Source organism: Phasianus colchicus, chromosome 16 (genome assembly GCF_987193195.1).
Source record: "Phasianus colchicus chromosome 16, bPhaCol1.hap1.1, whole genome shotgun sequence".
NCBI lineage: Eukaryota > Metazoa > Chordata > Aves > Galliformes > Phasianidae > Phasianus > Phasianus colchicus.
Window position 1 is genome coordinate 13,422,084 of NC_143451.1, and position 20,006 is coordinate 13,442,089.

The 20,006-nt window shown below is 41.4% G+C and overlaps 1 protein-coding gene across 14 annotated transcripts in view; it reads left to right on the top strand.

The window, feature by feature from the left end:
* The window catches only part of MAD1L1 (mitotic arrest deficient 1 like 1), a 322,269-nt gene that overhangs the window by 6,368 nt on the left and 295,895 nt on the right, over positions 1 to 20,006 (top strand). For all 14 annotated transcript variants that reach the window (XR_016471691.1, XR_016471690.1, XM_090151560.1 and 11 more), the window contains exons 7-9: positions 928 to 1,058; positions 2,033 to 2,147; positions 3,364 to 3,425. Coding sequence is in view for 12 of the 14 variants with exons in the window: in XM_090151560.1 (XP_090007686.1) it covers positions 928 to 1,058; positions 2,033 to 2,147; positions 3,364 to 3,425 (308 nt within the window). In the remaining 2 variants the exon portion in view is untranslated. The remainder of the gene's footprint in view (positions 1 to 927; positions 1,059 to 2,032; positions 2,148 to 3,363; positions 3,426 to 20,006) is intronic.

Here is a 20,006-nt window from a genome sequence, read left to right on the forward strand (position 1 = left end):
GCATAGATATTTTTATGTCCTTTCAAATTAACTTGTATGTTGGTGTGAATGTCTTTTCCATTTGCTTTTGATCTTCCTGGAGGAGGTAGGGTTGCTTTGCTCTGAGCAGATGCTGATTATAACTTTATAGCATCATAGAATCATAGAATGACCTGGGTTGAAAAGGACCACAATGACCATCCAGTTTCAACTCCCCTGCTATGTGCAGGAATGCTGACCAGCAGCCCAGGCTGCCCAGAGCCACATCCAGCCTGGCCTTGAATGCCTCCAGGAATGGGGCATCCACAGCCTCCTTGTGCAACCTGTTCCAGTGCCTCACCACCCTCTGTGTGAAAAACTTCCTCCTAAGGTCTTACTTTGCTTGTAGTTATTGTAAAATTATGCTGAAAGATAATCTCATTGCTCATGCTGTGATTGCAAGGAGAGACTTCCATCTGTAGGCAAATCCATTAAAAAGAAGGGTGGGAAAACAAGGTATCAAACCACACTACAGCTCTAAATAAATGTCCCCTACCTCCATAAAAATGTTTGCCATAATGCAGAAATGGGCACTTGTATTTCTTTTGATTCCTAATTCCTCAGGACTATCCAAATGTACATCTTTACAGTTAGTTAATGGAAGGCTAGAGGACAAGAAAATCTGAGTTTTGGCTTAGTGTGAAGTTGTTTTATTGATTGAGATTACTTTTTTCTTAGGAACTTAGGGTAAACAGAAGGGTGTAGAGAAGAAGCTAGCCTGTGTGTTAGAAATGTAACAAATGTCCTTGTTTTGAGCAGTGGATTTGACCATGTGATCTACTGAGGCATGTTCTGAGTTTGTTTGTTCAAGTCATTCATTGATTCAAGTTTTATAAGTACAGAGGAAATGTAGTTTTTAAGAGTTCCAAGTTAATCACTGCTGTCCTTTTGTCATCTCTTGTCTTCCAGGACCTGGAACAGAAGTTCTCCCAGCAGGAACATGATGCTGTTATCGTCAAGAACATGAAGACAGAGCTGGCCCGTTTCCCAAAAATGGAACGGGAGCTGCGACAGCTTAGGGAGGAGAACGCATACTTCAGGTGAAAGAAGGGTTCAGTTGTTCAGAGGGTTACCTTCTGTACTTCTGCAGCTCTTATAATTGTACCACATAAGCTTTCAAATCCTTCTGTCAGAATTACCAGGTTTACAGTGTGGCATGTGATACTGTACTTTCATATGGGAAACTTTAGAAGAAAGTTGAAATATTTCATATAAATTCTGCACATGAGTTGATGGTTACTGTGGACAGGACTTGACAAGACCTGGTAATCTTCCCTAACACTCTTTAAAGCCTCACACAATACGTAGTGATAATTTTGAATAACAGTATTTATTTATTAAAACCATATTGAGTGCTTAAAAGATGGTGATGAACTCTGTACAGGTTTGGGAAAGAAAGAACTGTAAAAAAAAACCTGTAAAAAATATACATTAAATAACTGTTACTACATAGTTATTGTTACTCCTAGACTCCCTAGCCTGTTTGATTATCATTTTAAATTGTTTGTCTTGGAATGTTTTCTCACTCTTGTTTTGTGCACATAAAGAACCATGCTATCAACAGAAGTGGTTTTTTTCTTTTTTGAAAGAGTTTATCTCATCCTTGTACAGCTCTGTTAAAGTAAAAGCAAGCAGTCTCAATACTGGCTCAGTCATTGTAGTTTACAAAAAAGCTGCACTGTCTACCACTTGCTGTGTTCCAACCCTGCATTCAGCCAGACTGAAGATCAGAGATCAAAGTTGGGAGCCTTGCAAGCCTTCATGCTGTTTTGCCAATCAGCAAAGCTGATACAAAATTTCAGATTAATTAGGATGGTGCTTGTAGTGGGAAAATTCCAATTTTTTTTTTTGGTAGCAGCAGCTTTGCAGTGAAGATGATAAAGTGAGTCATTTGAATGTCATAATGTCTGTATGTTGTTATATTACTCCCTTGTAATTGCATGTATATGTGGAAGTTTGTGAGAACATGTTGAGTTGCGTGACTTCTCAATTGCTGCCTGTCTTCTGACCACAGGGAAATGAAAGAAAACAATGGTTTGCTTAAAGAAGAAGTAGAAGGTCTCCAAAGAAAATTGGAACGCTATGAGAAAGTCCAAGCACAGTTAGTGACTGCTGAATTGGAAAATGAGGTGAGGAGCTAAGAATATTTGGATGAGCAGAATTGGGTTTCCTTTGTTGCCCAGCCTGTGTTCTAATGCTCTTCCTGCATTGTCTTACTTGAGACACTTGTTTGAAGTAGTGAATATGAACATGGCTTTCACCAACTTAAATATCAACGTGTGAGAGTGAAGAATAAAAAAGCAGCTGAATCTGTTACAATCTTTGTGTTCTTTTTGGCTTTGCTATTGTATCTTTTTTTGGGGGCGAGGGGGTGGGGGAACATTAAGCTTGTGTTACTGGACATGTATATGGTAAGAACCTCAGTACCCCTTGGATTGCTTCCCAAGCACTAGCAAGGCCAGAATGTGGTTTCAAATGAGTAGAGCTGTCTCGTTTTCATCCCACCCTGTGTCATGCCAAGAAATCAAACTAAATGTATAGACTTACTAATTTGCAGAACCATACTGGTGTCTGGTCAAAGTTGGCTCATATGATCTGGTACTGATTAAAAATAGGAGATGTAGGAGAAATTGGTAGAGAATTGGGTGCTTCAGCTACTGCAATGTGAGTGTTGGGAATATAGCTTGTTTTCTTCCTCTATGAAGGGTCTTATCTACTGAGGTCTTGTACAGTGGTAGTAGCTCACAGGGCTGGTGTAGCAGAAATGCTAAGTCATGGCTTGAGGCAGTGATTGAGCACCTGGTGGGAAGGCAGGGCCAAACCAGGGGAGCTCAGGTGTATGCAATGCAGCTGAGTGACCAGAAGGGTGGAGCCAGGATCCACCCCTTCCCAGCCCCCATTTAAGGGTTGGTAGTGGAAACAGGGATTTCTCTGAAGATCCTTGCCTACCTGAGGTTATTTGAAGGTAAGAAGTTTTTTTTTTTTTTTCTGTTCTTTTTGTGCCCCCTTTGCTGTTAGGGTTGTGTGAATCCTTGCTTGCTGCAGCCTAGGACTGCCATTCTGCTATCTTTGCTGTGCTTTCCATCATGCCATAGCATTACAGCTGGAAAATAAAATGTGCTGAAGTAAGATACAGGCTCCATCCAGTATAACAGAGCTGTGGTGTCTGGGAAAATGGTTGTAGGGTCTGCAGTATGATAGCCTGGAAGTGCTAGATAAGGTACTGAAATCCATAGACAGAAAAAAGTACACTGAGTTTGAGTAGAGAATTATAAGAAAACTGTGGAAAACAAGCTGTTGAAATGTTCTGCTGTGTCTCTAACGTTCCTTTGCTTTATATTTTAGAAACTTCTGGGAAAACTGAAAAGCTGGGAGAAATTGGACCAGAGCACTGGCTTGAATATCAGGTATGTCCTCAGTGCATTGGAAGTAAAACTTCTCAAACACTTTCCTTCCTTAGTTATTTGGCTTCCTCATGTGTGGTGTTATGCTTTCTTACTATCTCTTTACATAGAAGCTGTTCTAATACTTATTATTATATATGAAAAGAGACATAAGATACATCCTGCTATAAAGTATCTTTGGGAAGAAACTTGTTTTTCACTAAGTCAACTTGATCAGCCTGGCTTTAATTGAGTTCTTTGAACTTTTTGCATATAGCTTTGTTGCTGTTTAGGTGGATGTTCTCCTACCTTAATAGGGAAAGTAGAATAAACTCAGTTTTTTTTTTTTTTTAATGGAAAACAAACAACTGCCAACTGGTGTTCTGTAAGACGACTAATCTCTTTGTGTACTCTTATCTTTCTGATGTCTGGAGCCTTGAACCTGGTTTTTTAAGGTCTTTGGTATGTATGTATGGGAACTGCTGAATCATGGCCTGAACCTCTGAGCACCTGGAGAAAAGACCTGGTCAGCTGTGGGAACACAGGTGAAAGCAATTCAGCTGTGCAACTGGAAGGAGTGGAGCCTGGCTGCACCTGTCTTAGACCTCATTTGAGGGCTGACTGCTACTGAGGAAGGATCTCTGGTTGGAGATCCCTCCTCCGTGGAGTCTTTTCTGTGAGCCCAGGTCTTTGGAGACAAGTGAGCACTCTTCTTTTTCTAACATCCTATCATTGTGCTGGTCCTTCTGCCAGTACAATGTAGTAACATCGTAATATAATGAAAGACTAGAAGTGGTGAATCCTAGGATCTTTTCCTTCCACTGCAGAAGCTTCTCTGAATAGGTATGATGTATTTGTGTGAATTATGGTTCAGCCCTGCTTTACCTTCCCTGAATATTTGCATTATTATGCTAGAAGTGCTGTTGCTTCTTGCTTAAGAGCTGTTTTGGTATAATTCTTGCACAGATCACGTTTAATATTGGTTCAAGCTTTGAGCTGCAACATGAACTCCAAAACCTAATTATACCAATTGTTTCTTTATTGCATTCATTACACATGTCTGAGTTATGCCTGCAGCCTAATAGGGATTATTTGCAAGTGGGAGTGTTTGGATATGCATGTATGATTCGGGCACCTTACTTCTTCATGTGAAGGACTTGTGTTCAGCTGAGGAAAGCCCCTTTAGTTTTTGCAATGTTTTCTGTTTAATAATGAACCCTTCTCTAGATATATGGAAGTAGGTAATGTGCTTAAGATTCTCTTCTGCTTCTGGTGAAGATGTGTGCATTTAGATGAAATTAGAATTGGGTTAAATCTCCAATGGCAGAGAATGGACAGAACAACTATGGATCCTTCTCAAAGAACTCCTTCCATCAGACAGTAGAGTAAAAGCTTTTTACTTAACTCAAGCTGTTAAAGGTTTAATGAGGTAATTTCGCAGTGGGAGAGAAATGGAACCAAGTGATTCTGCCTGTAGAAGTCTAGTAACTCCTTCATTTAAAATCAGAATATTCACTGTTAAGCGTTGGGTTTTTGATTGGGCCATATTGTTTAGCACTATTAGTAGTATCTTCTCATACAGAAGAGGGAATTGCTCTTGAGAAGAATCATCTTTTGCATACAATTGTAGCAAGTAGAACTGGGTGATTATCTCCTCCCACCGCTGTTCTTTCTTTCCTTCCTGTTGCTCAGATGTGTTTCAGCATGAGTTCTGTTCATTTTCAGGCAGTGTGATGATGATGAAAGATCATTGTCCTAGTCAGGTTCCTCCATTATGCTGTTGGGAAAAGCTTGAGGAGAAGTTAATTGGCCATCTCATAGAAGAAGAAAACAGGAGCAAGTTGGATGGTTGTCTGAAATAGCCAGTGTGATGTGTTTGCTAGTAACTAGATAATCAAAGGGAAGGAGTGCATTAGGACTTTTCATGTTTTCTTATCACTTTCTTTAGTACAGAAAATATATGGAATTGCATAAAGCTTGTGGTATTTTAGGAGAGGATGGGTTTTTTGTTTCCTGCAGTACTTCCACAGGGCTTATTCTGTGTCTGCTCCCAATGGTTCTGTTCACTGATTGCTGAGTCCCAGCAGGCTTTTTGTCACGTTGGCTTATGATCAGATCTGTGAGTCTAATTTTATGGAAAAGCACTTGGAAAGAAGATGCAGCTTTTAGGAGTGGAGTGGTAATCCTACTGTTTTAGCTCTTTCAAAGTTGCCAGAAGGAGATGAGTGCTAAGTGTTTTATAGTGCTTCACCGTTGGTTGAAATTACGTTCATTAGTAGTTCTCTCAAATAATTTTATGATTGCCAGTTCTGGATTCTTGTACTTACAGAGAGGGAAGGTACTCAGTTTCTTGTGCTAGAAAGCTCCTGGGCTTTTCCCCTTGCTCTCAGAAACTGTGGAAATAATGACAGTTCATCTGTTTTAGCTTTAAGGCAGGAGTGTGTTTGCTCTGCTGTTGTGCAGTGTTTTTCAGCCCTTTTGAATTATACCTGCCTTACCCAAATGTGCCATAATTGGAAAGCTGCACTGCACCCAAACAAGAATGTAATATGTGCCATAGTTACAGGTGGTTCATATATACACATAATGAGTCATGTAATCTCTTTTGCTTCCAGTTATGTCCTTTTGATATCTTTTTACTGCCTGCTTTCCAATGTTCTTCCTTTTATCTTGGATGTAACTTTGCTTTGTAGGAACACTTCTAGGTCTCTGTTGTATTGGTTTTGCTTGATATTCCTGCCGTAAGACTTGTGAAAGCAAGACGTGTTTTGAAATTCTTGCTTTTTGAGTCGAAAGTATTGCTAATTTTTTGATCTTAGTCTTTGAGGATGGCTATTGTAGGAGTCCGCTGTTAGGAAAGACTTAACGTCGGGAAAACATGCTGCTTGTTCTCTTTCTCCAGGCTGTGCTGACAGTTTGTATTTCTACAAAATATCATGTTTGTGTAGTTGTTATTGACCATCTTCAGTTAAGAATCAGCAGAATCTCAACAGACTTGTTTATTTTCCTAGAGGTGCACTCTAGCTTAGGGATGTTTTCCATGTGATTTGACTGCCATCTGCAATATGTATTTTAACAGGGAAGTATTACTGGAAGGCTGAGTGTTGTCAGTATGTAGAAGGCAGGCGGTTTGTTCTGATGACAGTGTACACAACCACCCACGAGGTGGCATCCTTTCACCTGCTGCTGTGAAAACTGCTTTCTGCTTCGGGCCAGCCGGCTCAGCCTGGGCTGAAGAAACATCATCTGGGTGTGTTAAGATGTATCAGCTTGTTTAATGGGAATCTGTCATTGCTGTTATCAGATCTTCTGAAAACTGCTCAGTGCTGCATACGTGCAGTTACTGTCTCAATGTCCAGTTTCTTTTCCTGCTCAGGGCAGTAAGATAGAATGGCATGGAGAAGCTTTGAGTATATTTCTCTAACACCATACAGAGTAGAGCTTTTTTTCAACCAACTTTAAGCTTCATATCTACACAGCCTGTTCTTCACTTTTTGTTTAATAGAAGTTCTTCACTACTTGACTTCCCCCCCCCCCCCCCCCCCATTATTGTTCTTGCTTCCTCTCCCTTTTGCAGTGCATAGGAGACACCAAATACAAAATGAGGGTTCTTGTTCCATGGACTTGTTTTTAAAAAATGATGTGTATTAAGAGAGTAAGCTCTTCTGTGCTGCTCAGAGACTCCAGTTGTGGCCTGGACCTTCCTGAACTGCATCAAATACGGTTACAGTGGAAGACAGATGTTAAGCCCAATGCTTGTGGTGTAAGGCTGACCTGGAGAGGTTCTTAGTTTTAATGAAGCATGAGTTTAGGGAGCACCTGTAGTTGTCCTTCAGTTTACAAGGGTGAATTTAGTTAGCTTCAGTGGTATCACATTGAGCTGCTGTTGCTGTTTTGCGTGCTTGCTGTCCAGACCTGTAGAGAAGTGCAGATTTGACAGCAATTCAGGCCAATGTTTAAGGACTGTTTTCACTTAGTGGAGCCTGCCAGCTGCAGACAGCAGACACTGATCTGCTGACCTGTCGCCTAGAGCCAAAGAAGTGAACCTGTTAATGCTGACCTGCTTTTCTTTCTGAAACATCTGTGGGCTGGCTGGCTGACAGATCCTGGGGACTGGCTTCCTGCAGTGCCTGAGACCAATTAGGAAGAGGAGATAGAGGAAATGTATACACATTCACACTCTAAGAAAGGGTCTAATTAAGTGGCGAGTAATTCATAATTACACAGGTGCTACACAGTACTGGTAGTCCTTCTGTGCTTGTTCTGCTTTTGGAGTTGGGGGAGGGGAGGAGAGGAGGGAAAAGGGAATCAAATTCCTTGATTCTGCATTTAGTGGTGGATTAGTGCTTTTTCTTCTGTGAATAGAAGAGAAAGGAGAATATTGGAGTTCTCTAGTTTCTTCTTTGAATTGTGATTAACTATGCTTAGCGCTCTCTTCCATCCAAGGCATTGAATATCTCTGCAGTAGTGAATGAAGCTCATAATCTTCTCCTTTCTCAGGAGGTAGTAATTTACCTTTCTCTGAATGTCCATTTTGAATAAGTCATTGCTGGCTTTAAAAAAAAAAACAGCTGTTAACAGGTATACAAAACAGTGCGTGCTGAAATAATTTGAATTGCTTTGTATCTGAATGTGTGTTTCTGGATACTTAATTAACTGGAACCAGTCAATGCAAAACTGGGGGGTGATTGTTGCTGATTCCAGTAAAGTCATAATGGGGGTATGATCATGATGTGGCCAAGCTAATACTTCTATTGGAGTAGCCTGTTGTTGCCATCTGGTCTTTCATCACCAGTCAGGGGTGAATGAGTGCCTTATGCTGGCAGTGTTGGACCACTGACCCTGAACTTAAAACACTGATTTCTGGTTGTTTTTTTTTTTTTTATTTTGGTTTAGGTTGCATAGTGGTGGATCCATACTTCAGAATTACGTTTCTAATTGAAAATGAGAATTAGTGAGGTATGAGGGAAGTGAGATTTTGTGCACATAAGCTTTAGGTAAATAATTGTTCACAGATCCTAAGTTACATGCTGAAAGTTGCATGACTGCTGTTGACAAGATTCCCAATTGTAAAACAAGCTGTTTTGTCACGGTGGGAATCCCTTGGGCACAAAAAAGGGAGATAACACCACACAGAGGGAAACAAAAGCAAAAGAAACAACAAAAAAAAAGTGCATGCTTTAGAAAATATACAGTGCGAGTTCTTATGTTACCTCATGGGAGGAATATCAACTGTTTTCCTCTATGGAGAGAAGAATTATTGTATTTTAGTTATCTTTCAGAAGTTTAATTTTATATCTTCTGCCTTCCACTGAAGATGGATCATTCACTCTGGAATGAAGGCTGTTGTATGCAGGTTGCTGATATCCCACAAAGTACCTTACAGTAAGGATTTCTGCAGGATTCTGCACAAGGATGAATGTGTGAATTTCTCTTGTGCAGTCCTGCCAGGACACCTCACACTCAGCTTGCAGCAGTTCCTCTGTTTCTGTCCTGAGGGGATTCTGATGTGACAATCTGTGTGAAAATGATCTGTTCACCTCAGTTTTCTGATTCTTGGAGCATTGCAGCTGGAAGAGGTGGTTCTGTGTAGCAAAAGGTAATCAAGAAAGGAAAATGGATCAGCTTTTATCCAGATTGGGTACCTGATCACATTTATTGTGTGGTTGTGTAAGTACTTGTGTAGTTCCAGCACAGGTCAGAGGAAATGGCAATGAGCAGCTGGGGTTGGAAGGGACAATGAGAATAATCACTGTTTATTTGTAACTGAGTGTTACATGCTTTGTATTTGTAGGACTTAGTATGTGGAAAAGATGAAAGCTTTGCTTTAGAAACACTTAACATTTTTGTGAGGGAGAAGTGCCTGAGCAGTTCTGACAGGACCTTCGTGGTAGAAATGTCAAGAGAAAACAAACTGGCTGTCTCACAGTAATGGTGTGTTTACTGAAGCCACCATTCTTTACACAAGGAAATAATGGAGGAGACTGTTATTTGTTGAATGTGACATGCAGCATATGTTGCAGTATTGTTATAAGCTCTTCTGTTGTTATCCTGTACTGCTAGAATGCACCTGTTATTCTTTGTACAGTGCCTTATGTTTTAGATTTTCTTTGTGGAATGCTTTTTGTGTGCGGTAGAGAGAAAATACTCATTTGTCAGCTCAAAATCTGAAACTCTAGTTTTCACAGGTTGCTGAGTGTTGTAGGTCTGCTCCTGCCAGTGCTTCACTGAAGTGCTGGGCAAAGTTACCTGTCTCATCACTTCCCTGTCCAATAGGAATTTTCTCTAAAAACACTGTACTTTACTTCTCTCTGGTGTTCAGAAGTGCTGTTGTTGTTTGTTGTCATTTGAATATCTCAGTGTAATAGGTCTTGAGTGTAGAGGAAAGTGTGTAAGAAAGTAATGGACCAGCACCTACACCTGGGCACACTGAGGTTGTAATCAGAAATTGGGTTAAGAAGTAAGTGAGCTTGCTTCAAAAATACATTTGTCCTTTCTTTATGTTGCAAAGGTCTGTGAAGGGTGAGGGAAACTTCTTGGGATCACAGGTTCAGCATTCTGGAGATGGAGGAGGCTGTTGAACAATGCTCAGCCCACCCTCAGTCTTGTCGAAGAATGATTTGAGGAACTGTGGCAGATCACTGACAAACTCTCTGGAGAGCAATGAAATTGAAGAAAAGAGGGATGATTCCTACCATGTGGGTTAAGAACTCTATTTTGGAAGTACAGGTGACAGCGGACTTGTTCTGGGGAGGGGGAAAATCACTTATGTTCTATTGACTCTTTTTTTGATTAGAATACACGTATTGTCCCAGCTTGCATAGGGCTGCATTTCCTGATCCAATAAACCTCCAGCTGTTTTTTTCCCCTAGGAACAGGATTGGTTTTAAAAATGTGCTGGTGTTATCTTCTGCAAGTGTGTTGTTCCCCACTGGGCACTTGACAATCTTGGATGAACTTGAACAATTCATGTTGCTGATGTATTTCCTGCAAGTAATATTTGAGATGCTGTTGGGAAACAGTTGGGTAAGAGTAGCTCTACCAGCATGTAGTGACCCATGTTATGTGTAAATGGGCTTGAACTCAGGTGCTTGCTCTACTGTGAAGGAGAAGCTTTCAAAAGCATGGATACTTTTATAAAGAGTCACTTTCCTTACATTAAGCAGTCCTGTTTGCCTGAAGAGTGAAATTGTCACTTAAATAGCAAAGCCTAATCAGCAAGGGGATGCTGTGCTGTGTTAGAGGGCTCAGGTATTTGTGCTTGGTTTTTATTCAGCCTCTCATTTTGTCATTCTTGCACATCCAGTACCCATTATAATCTCTAGCTCATTTTTAATTTACCTTTTCAACTCTGTTTTAGTGTCTTCCTACATTTTTTAGGTGATGTGCTATGCCTTCTCTCTGATGTAGATGTGCAATATCCTTCACTTTATCTTCCAAGTTTGTATTTGTAGGGAAACTTTTTAAGATGTGTAAAAATGGATACTAAAGATGTTTACTGAGAATAGTTTTTTCACTGTAGCAAATACTTGTTAAAAACCATCCTTAAAATACCCAAAAGCAAAATGCTTCAGTAAGCATTCATATTATTATAGTGTTACTCCCTTGTATTAGTGGGCATGGCCTTAATATAAGGGCATTGCCTTTGTGGCTGGATGAAGGAGTAGCAATATGGATTCTTCCAGGCTAATATATCAGCTTTATTTGTCTAGGAAATTGATTATCTTGTCAAGCAAAGTACTGTGAATCTCACATAATTGAACTTCACTGAAACATTTGATCAAGAGAGCCATTTGGGAAAGTACAAACCAAGCAGCAGAGGTTGAAAATAACCAGAAGAACTACAGGATGTGTAAAGAATTGTTTAAGTAATTGAAGTTGAAGTATTGTTGAAAGAAAAATACATGGATGAGCAGAATTCCTTAAAGATTAGCTTTTGGATCCTCTTTAATATTTCTGCATGTGATTCTGTTGCAGAAAAATTGATGTGTGGTTGTAGTGGAAATACTGAGTCATGGCTTGAATCACTGATGGAGCACCTGGTGGGAAGGCAGGGCCAGCCCAGGGGGCTCAGGTGCATGCAATGCAATGCAGCTGTGTGACCAGCAGGGTGGAGCCAGGATCCAGCCCTCATGTAAGGGTTTGCAGTGGAGGTGAGGGGATCTTACTGGAGATCCCTGCTGTCATGAGGCCTTTTGAAGGTAAGCAGCTGCTTTATTTCTGTGGCTGTTGCATTTGAGCAAACCCTCACTTGCTGCAGCCTGGGACCTCGCTGCTCTCGTTGCTGTGCTTTCCATTGTGTTGCAGTGCTAAAATGCCAAATTCAGAGGATTCATAAAAATACAAAAGCTGGGCAGGCAGAACTGACTGACAAGAGTGGAAGTGGGGAGGAAGAAGGAAGGGAGGTCAGTCCTGATGAGGAGAATAAACACATCTATGCTGAAGGCTAACACTGGTATTTAAATCAAATCTCTGTAACCCCACCAGAAGTACAGCTGGAAGGAGGTTCTAATCTGTGGGAAGGCAGCTGCCAGTGGGGTCAGAAATACACAAATAGCTGCTGTTATGAAAGGTTATGAAAGATGGCTTAGATAGTAGAAAGAGATTGGACAGAACTTAATCTAGAAGGTTCTTAATCCTTTTTCCATATGAATGCGTATTTTCTTAACTGTTGGCAAGGGAATGATCTTAAGAGTATAAATTAAAACTTTTTATTTGTTTGGAGCTGCTGGGATTGTTTAATATCAGGATTTTGAGAACTGGAAATGGGTGAAGGGGTTTTTAGTGAGCGTGTGTAGAACATGTTGATCTTTCTGCCCCCACGTTGTGTATAACAACTCATAGATGTGGGCAGGAACCTGGATGGATGAGGGCAGCTGACCTTTGCTCTTGTGAGATAGACAGTGTGCTAGAAAGAATGTGCTGAACTATTAAAAAGGCTTTACCTACTGCTGTAGATAAGATATGATTCACATCATCAGACACTTCTGAGCCTATTTGGTGCAGGTTATCTTGATAGTGTTTTGAAAAAGCTTCACTTCTGGGTAGAACTTAGCCACCCCGGAGCCTGGAGCAGGGATTTTGGTGGTAGCTCAGATGACTGAATTGTTTGTCTTTGGTTTGACATCAGGGCGGAGTTCTGTACTGGATCGGCTTGGTAATTTCTCATTTTCTGTTTTAATTGTACTTCACAGGGTAGCTAGCATAGCAGCATCAAGATGGAGTGGGAGGAAAATAGAAGTGTATGAATATTAAACTCTTTCAGTTTTTCAGCATCGTTAAATTGCTGCTAGCTCTGACAAGCTAGCTTAAATGCCTTGTAATGTTACCATGTAAGCCGTGTCCTTAAGCTCAAGTCTTTCCTCCTTTGGGACCTTTTTGCTGCTGAATATTTGTGATCAAAGCGATTCTTTACCTGGGCTATGTTTTCTTTCCTCACAAGCGATGCTATTAAAGGGAGCATGCTTGTAAATGTACGTTTGTGGCTGCATTGTTTGGAGGGGGAAAAAAAATCAGTGTGACTTCTAGTAGTGAAAACACTGCATGTTTTGGAACATTTCTTAGGGTGTAACTTGAAATGCTGCTGAGTTAGGAGGTTAATGTGAGAACCTCCAGGTTCTCTGATACGGCTGTGGTTACGTGGATGTGTGTTGCTTTAAAGCAACGTCCACAGAGAAACTGCCACACTGGATCAGATTATTGCCTAATGCATGTCTGGTCTGCTGTCTGAAGCAATGGAATCCTGTTCTAAAAAGGAAGGCCCAGGCCAACAAGTGAGGCATGAAGCAGAAGAGTGAGGTTAGCTATCTTCCATCAGCCTGAGTTATACTTCAGTAGCAGGGATTTTCCTCGGTGTTCTCACCTGTTGTTTGTTTTTCAAGTTTAAAAAAAACCAAACTCTTGCAGATGGGAGATACTGTGTATTCTGTGCACGTAACCCATAGAGAAATGTTTTGCTTCGATACTGTTTCAGTTCCTTTTTCTTTAAAGCTTGAATTATTATGTAACAAAGTTGTGAAGTGCCGCACAGAAGTAAGGCTGTAGAGGTGAAAGCGTAAGGAACCTTAGTTTGCTCCCTGCCACTGACATGGGATGCAGGCAGTGCATTGATGAAGTTTATTTTTGCAAGTTTTATCTTTTTTTCATTGCCTCAGGGCTGCTGGTGCTCTGCAGTGTGCTCTGCATGTGTTTTGCTCCTCACCAAGCAGAGAAACATTTCTCCTGATGAAGTCACATCTGCTACAGAGTGGTATTAATGGGAGAGAATGATGTGTTTTGGATTAGTGTTAGAAGCCTCTGTGCAGCGAAGCAGCGTTTGACTTTTGCTGTCGATGGAGTTGAGATCTGTCAGTCTGACCTTTCCAAGTAGGCACAGTTGCAGCTTTTCTAGGAATGCATTTACTTGAGATCTTGAGCATTGTTTCTCTGCTTTTCTAGTGCCACTTTGACCATCCTGATGTGCTCCCTTTGTGCAAGTTTTTCTCAGCAATTTTGTCAGTAAAATAAACAATTGCTGTGCCTCTTTGTTGAGGAGAAACATGCAACTATACAAGAACCATTTCCTAGCATGTTCCTGCTAGAATTGCTTTTGATTTCTTGTTACTTGCTTAAGCTGTCTTCCAGGGGTGTTCTGATAGGAGTAGTATATTGGTTTCTGTGAAAGGAAGATATATTTATTGGATAGGAGAACATGGGAAAATGCAAGATCTCCTAAGTTACACCCTGCTGACCAAGATCACTTTTTTCTGCTCCAATGAAACAGTCCTTGTTTTGTGATGCCCAGCGTGTTCAGTGAAGGCTTGAATTCTCCTCACTTTTCTAAGAATGGCAGGAATTGTTATCTGCCTTTGTGTTCAAGTCAAGAAATCAGCTGTTCATCAGTTACCTTGGGCAGGTGTTGGTGCTATTACAGCTCTGTTACCAGCTGAGTTCAGAAGATGATGCTTTAACCTAGTTATGATTTCTTTAAACTCGGTTTTGCCATTAGGTTTGCAAATAACACTTCTGCCTATGTGCTTTTGGTATTCCCAGAGCTAAAAGCTCTGTGGCTTCAGGTGGTTTTCTGCAAATTCATCAGCCAAGGATGATGGCATCAAGCCTGCTTTGTGACAAGCCTTTCATTTAGGTCTGATGGCTTCCAGTGCAACTTTGCCAAAGACATCATCTGCCTTCTGGAGAGCTGGCCCACTTGTCAAGGTGATGGAGCACCTATCAGCTTGCCTGTCTGCCAGGAGCTGGCAGGGAGAGATGGAATGGGTACTTCATAATAACTGATATATTTGGAAGGCTGGTAGAGAGGAAGAGTGAAAAAGTACTCTGAAATATTTTTTTCCCTGTTCGGTAGACATAGGTCTCTGGAAATGTGTGTGCTCCTGTCTGTAAGGCTTGTCATAGCTGCTAAAGATAAACATGCCATTTCTCAAATTCAGTCTTTTGACTGTAGTTGGGTGCTTCAAATAGTTCCTTCTTATTCTTGTAAAATATTTGTTTCCTATATTCTGTACTGTTCTGTTTAACCACTGGATGTCTATGTGAGTGTAAATTGGAGGCTACTGTTTAAACCTCTAAATTTCATAGAATCTCATGGAATGGCTCAGGTTGGAAGGAACCTTGTAGATAATCTTGTTCAATCCGTTACCATGAGCAGGGAGACCAGGCTGCCCAGTTTCCCATTCAGCCTGGCCTTGTGCCTTTCCAGGGATGGGGCACCCACAGCCTCTCTGGGCAATTTGTTCCAGCACCTCACCACCCTCTGAGTAAAAAAGTCTTCCTAACATTTAATCTAAACCTACCTTCTTTCAGTTAAAGCCACTTCTGCTTGTCCTGTTTCTATCAGATGGTGTGAAAAGTTGGTCCCCCTGCTGCTTGTAAGCTCCTTTCAAGTACTGGATGGCTGCAGTGAGGTCTTTGCATAGCTCTGCATCTCTCCTGCACTGAGGAGGTCTGGATGTAGTAGTCCAGATGGGGCCCCACAAGGGTAGAATAGGGGAAGGCTGTCAGTTCCCTCTCACTGCTGGCCATCCCTCTTCTGATGAAGCCTGGTGTCAGCTGTTTCTGGTTTGTTTTCATGATATTTGTTGGTTAAGCATCTGTCAGAAGTGGCTTTTCTGGACAGTCTGTGCTGTGTGATGTTAGTAGTTAAATGTCAGACAAATTTGATAATATCAGTGTTCAAAGATTTGCACTTCTGTGCCTGAGATTGGTGAGGTCTTTGACATCATCCACATGTTTTCTGAGGAGCTGGGTAAGCTGATGCTTAACAGTATACGTGAAAATCCTGAGTGGGGTTGAAGGACCTGACTGTGCAAACAAAGGGAGGCAGAGCTGAGGTCACTTGTGGTCTTATTCTTCATCAGCCTGGCTTTGGGGCATTTACCTACACACAGTTAATATTTTTCTCAAGTTATTTTGTCCATATTTGCATAACCCCGTGCATTTGTGCTGCTTCACAAGGAAGAGTAAGACAAATTCCCTACGCTAAAGTGCTCTTCCAAAGAAGATTATGAGAGGAAAAAGGGCAAGGAGAGAGAGCTAGAAGTGCTCATCAGTGCCAAGAGCGAGGTGAGGATGAATAGGTGTGAGTACTGAGGTCAAGGAGGCGCTTTGTGCTTTGGAAGTTGGCAGTGTAGCTGGGAAGAAGCAGCATGAAGGAGACGAGAAGATGTGCAGGGGCTGTAAAATGTTTATTTGGTCCTTTGGAACTGATACACGAGAGGAGAAGTTACTGAAGTTTTAAAGCCTTTATCCAGCTGTGGGTGTTGCTGGGGAGGGTGAGATGCTTCTAGTGTGAAGCTGGAAATCTAAACCGCTCTGTGGGTTGTGAAATTATGTGATCAGATCCTTGCTGACCACCTCGACTGAGGGATTTCATAGTTTGAGGTGCTGTCTCTTGCTTTTCTTGATGACTGGAAATCACTAGCTCTGTATATGTGGTCTGCTGCATTTTCCATCCTTGCTGTGCTGGGGAGAGGCTGAAGAGATGTAGTTGAAAAGAGAAGGAAAGAACTACCATCTTCTCCACAAACTGCTGTGTTGTTGGAAGCAGCTGAAGGGCCCAGCTTGTCCTGCTGCTGTGAAGGAGCTGCAGTTCCCTTCTGCCTGAACAGTGAGCATTGTATCTATTTGTACAGTAATGAACTGCTTTTGTTTCCTTCAGGAATGTGCTCTGCTGTCTGGAGTGTTTCCATTTACAGACAACCCTTGCCAAATTAATTTTATTTAATTATCTCCCAGAGCTAAGCTTGAATACATTTTGTGTTAAATTCACCGTTTCTCCCTCTTCTGAACGGAATGGACTTAATATCCTTGTTAAAATCTGATTAAAACTAAAATTGAGTTTTTTGAAGTCTGATTAGCCCATGAAATGGAATTTTTAAACCTAATTATGAATGGATTTGCATACATTTTTAGCACCATTGAAAAGAAAGTTGAAATATATTTATTAATGGAATCCTCTTCTACTGTCTCTTTGGGCTTGATGGCTGCAGGAGGGTGAGAGAGGAGGAGGGAAGGTGGGAGCAAAACCCCTTCCTCTTGTGAAACATACCCTCTCCCCCTCAAATTCATTTGGGAGGTGGTTTGACTCTGTCTCATTTCTATTCCTCTCTGCTATGCAGCCCAATTTAGGTAACTGGCCTTTCAGAGGTCACTACTCAGTTGAACTGGTTTCATGTATTTGAGCCCTTGCGCTTTTTGAGGAGTGTGGGTGGGACAGCAACCTTTGTGTCAACTGTTTGCTCTTCCCCTTCTTTCCTGAAGTACTGATACAAAATCAATAGGCAGCTCTCTTTTCTCCTTTCTGAGAAACTTGGAATGTTTTAAGCCTGACTTTAAAAGCATTGTCTGACTCCGTATGGGATTGCTTATGTACTTTCCTGGGTTTGAAGCAAAGGCTTCCTTGTAGGATATATGCATCTCTCACTGCAGTAATTGTGCCCGTTCCCTCAGGGCTGTGTGTGTTCTCTATGGGAGAAGGAATGCCAGCAAAGAACGTATGGGCCTGTCAGAGCTCAGCTTTTGGGAGGTGTAATGAGGAGCAAAATGCCCGTGCAGAGTGGGGCTGGTTTTGTGGGAGGCTCACACTGCTGTCAGTGTCACTTGCGCTGGTTGAGAAGATCATCAGCTTACAGGAAAGGTGGAAATTGGAGGGAGGGGAGTAGTGCTTTTTTTTTTTTTTTAAATTCGGTCATGGTCACTTACCTTCTTTCCTGGGGTCATAAAAAAAACTCTTTGCTCTGTGTCAGTTACAAAATCTTATTATCTACTCTCTGTCATTCTGCAATGTGCTGTCTGCAGGTTTTTTTTCTTGGCAAAAGTAATGGTAAATCTGGTAGGAAATGGTGGTGTGGTGGCTCTAGAAACCCTGGATTCCTTGTGTAACTCTGGAAATGCTTTGCCATGGAGCTGACTGTCCTGTAAGCATTTGCAAAGTTACTCTTGAGCAGAGGGAATTTATTTCCATATGCCTTTGTTTTTATTTTAATCCTATTTTTGCAGAGGTTGAGTATGAAACGTAGTGGAGGTTTCGAGTTTTGTAAGAAAAGCTTAATTCTGGCACTGCTTCTTTGAGATGCTTCTGAAGTGGGGAGATCCGTACAGGCAGCTGTGGCTCACCAGAGGAAGCAGGATTGAGCTGTGGATGGAGAATGCTTTCAGCTGGCACAGCCTCAAAGTGTAAGCCAAAGTTGTTAAAGGACATTAAAAATTTCCTTAGTGTAGTAACAGGAAAACTTCAGAATTCAGCCAAGCTTGGGGAGAAAGAGTCTAACTGTGGCATTACATTGTTCTGTGACTTAATGGCTGCTGCTTTTGTTTGTGTTTTGTTCTTCTAAGTATAGAATCATAGACTGGCTTAGGTTGGAAGGACATTGAAGATCATTGAGTTCCAACCCTCTAACGTGGGCTGGTTGCACACACCTCTAGGGATGGGGCATCCACAATTTCTCTGGGCAACCTGTAGATTTCTGTAACTTGTTGTGTAAACACGTCTCCCATTTACACTGATAAGTGTTTTTTGTCTTCCCAAACAAGCTCCAGAAGAATGAGAGGAGTGAAGAATATCAGAATACCTGATATTCTGCAGGCATGGAGCTGTTAGATTTGCAGTCATGTCAGTGAGGGGCAGAGCCTGGGAGCTGCAGATCCTGGAGGAGAGACATCTTCAGTGGTGTAGACACTGAGAAGGCTTCCAGACCAGTGGTTTTTAATTCTTCATTGCTATCTGGTTGGTTATGCAAAGCCAATTTATCAAAGGAAAAGTAACTGGCTGTGGTAGTCTTGTATGTTCTACTGCACTATGATGAAATGAGATCTTGAAGATGAATGTAGATGCAAGGGAGGATGTAGAAGTGGTGGGAAGCAGGAATGTTAGATTGTTTCTCTTTATGGAGAGAACAGGTAGTTCTCTTCTGTGAGTGCATTTCATATTTTAGAAACTGTTTAATTTCATTAGTGCCTCCCCTAGTAGCTGCAGGCATTACAAGTGATTAAAACTTTACTGCTGTCATAAACCAAAATGATGTCAGGCTGCCTGTGACACCAGCCCAGCTCTTATCTTAGTCCCAGTCATGGGAGCCTGTGGCAAAGGCACAGAGAGACTGTAATAGCTTTTGGCTGCCCTGTGCTTGGTGCAGGCAGCTGAGCTGAAGTGCTGGTTTGTTGTGGGAGTGAGCTGACAAAGAGAGAGCAGTAATTGCTGAGATGTCTGTTTACATCTTTAATCTGACTACACTACAGCAGTTCCACTTTCTGTGAACGTATCTTTAAGTCTGCTTCTATTTCCTCGTGACATGAGTTGGTCATTATTTATGGATGGTGGTGATTGGGTTTTGGCTTTCACAAGCAGGTCTATTTATATCCATTTAGTACTGACCACTTTGGCATCCTTAAAGATTCAGTTATTTTCCCAGCATTTCTTCTTATAGTTATCATTCTTCTTGGTGCTAAACCTTTCAGAGTGTGTAATTCAACTCTATTTTTGGGAACGAGGGACTTGGGAGGGAAGACAGTTGGTTTTGTGGGTGGGAAGCATAGTGAGGGCTCTTCTTGCCCTTTACTGATTTAAAAGCAGTGCTTAGTTCCAAGATTGAGGGCAGTGTTTTAATATCACTATATGTCAGAGGACTTAGATGTGAAGTGCTTCATATGTGCAGCTTGGGAGAGTTGGGTGTTGAGGAAAGTGAGTTTGAGAAGAGGTGGGATTGATGAGCTCTGTCCTTTAGGGAGAGTAGGGCTGATGAGACTGATTTGTAAAGTGCAGTGAGATTTTGTGCCATCTTTCTCTGGTTCTAACACTGTTACAACAATGTCACTCTGAGTTGTTCTTCTGCTTTAATGACTCGTGGAATCTGGTTGTACTGGGACCACGATGTTTCAATCTTGGCGTGTCTCTTGGCTGTTAGTACTTGCATACAGCTGCTGTGTTGATGGGCTTCCATGAAACTTTTGGTCTGAAATGTTGTTTGTCCTTCACTTTGAATGTTAAATTTTACAGGGGGGAAAAAAAAAAGAGAAATTCTGCCTTTGTTTAAAGTTGGGAAAGCTTTTTTTTTTTTTTAGCAAAACAGTTCAAAGAGCGCATCTCTCTAATCAGAGGAATATTTGTGT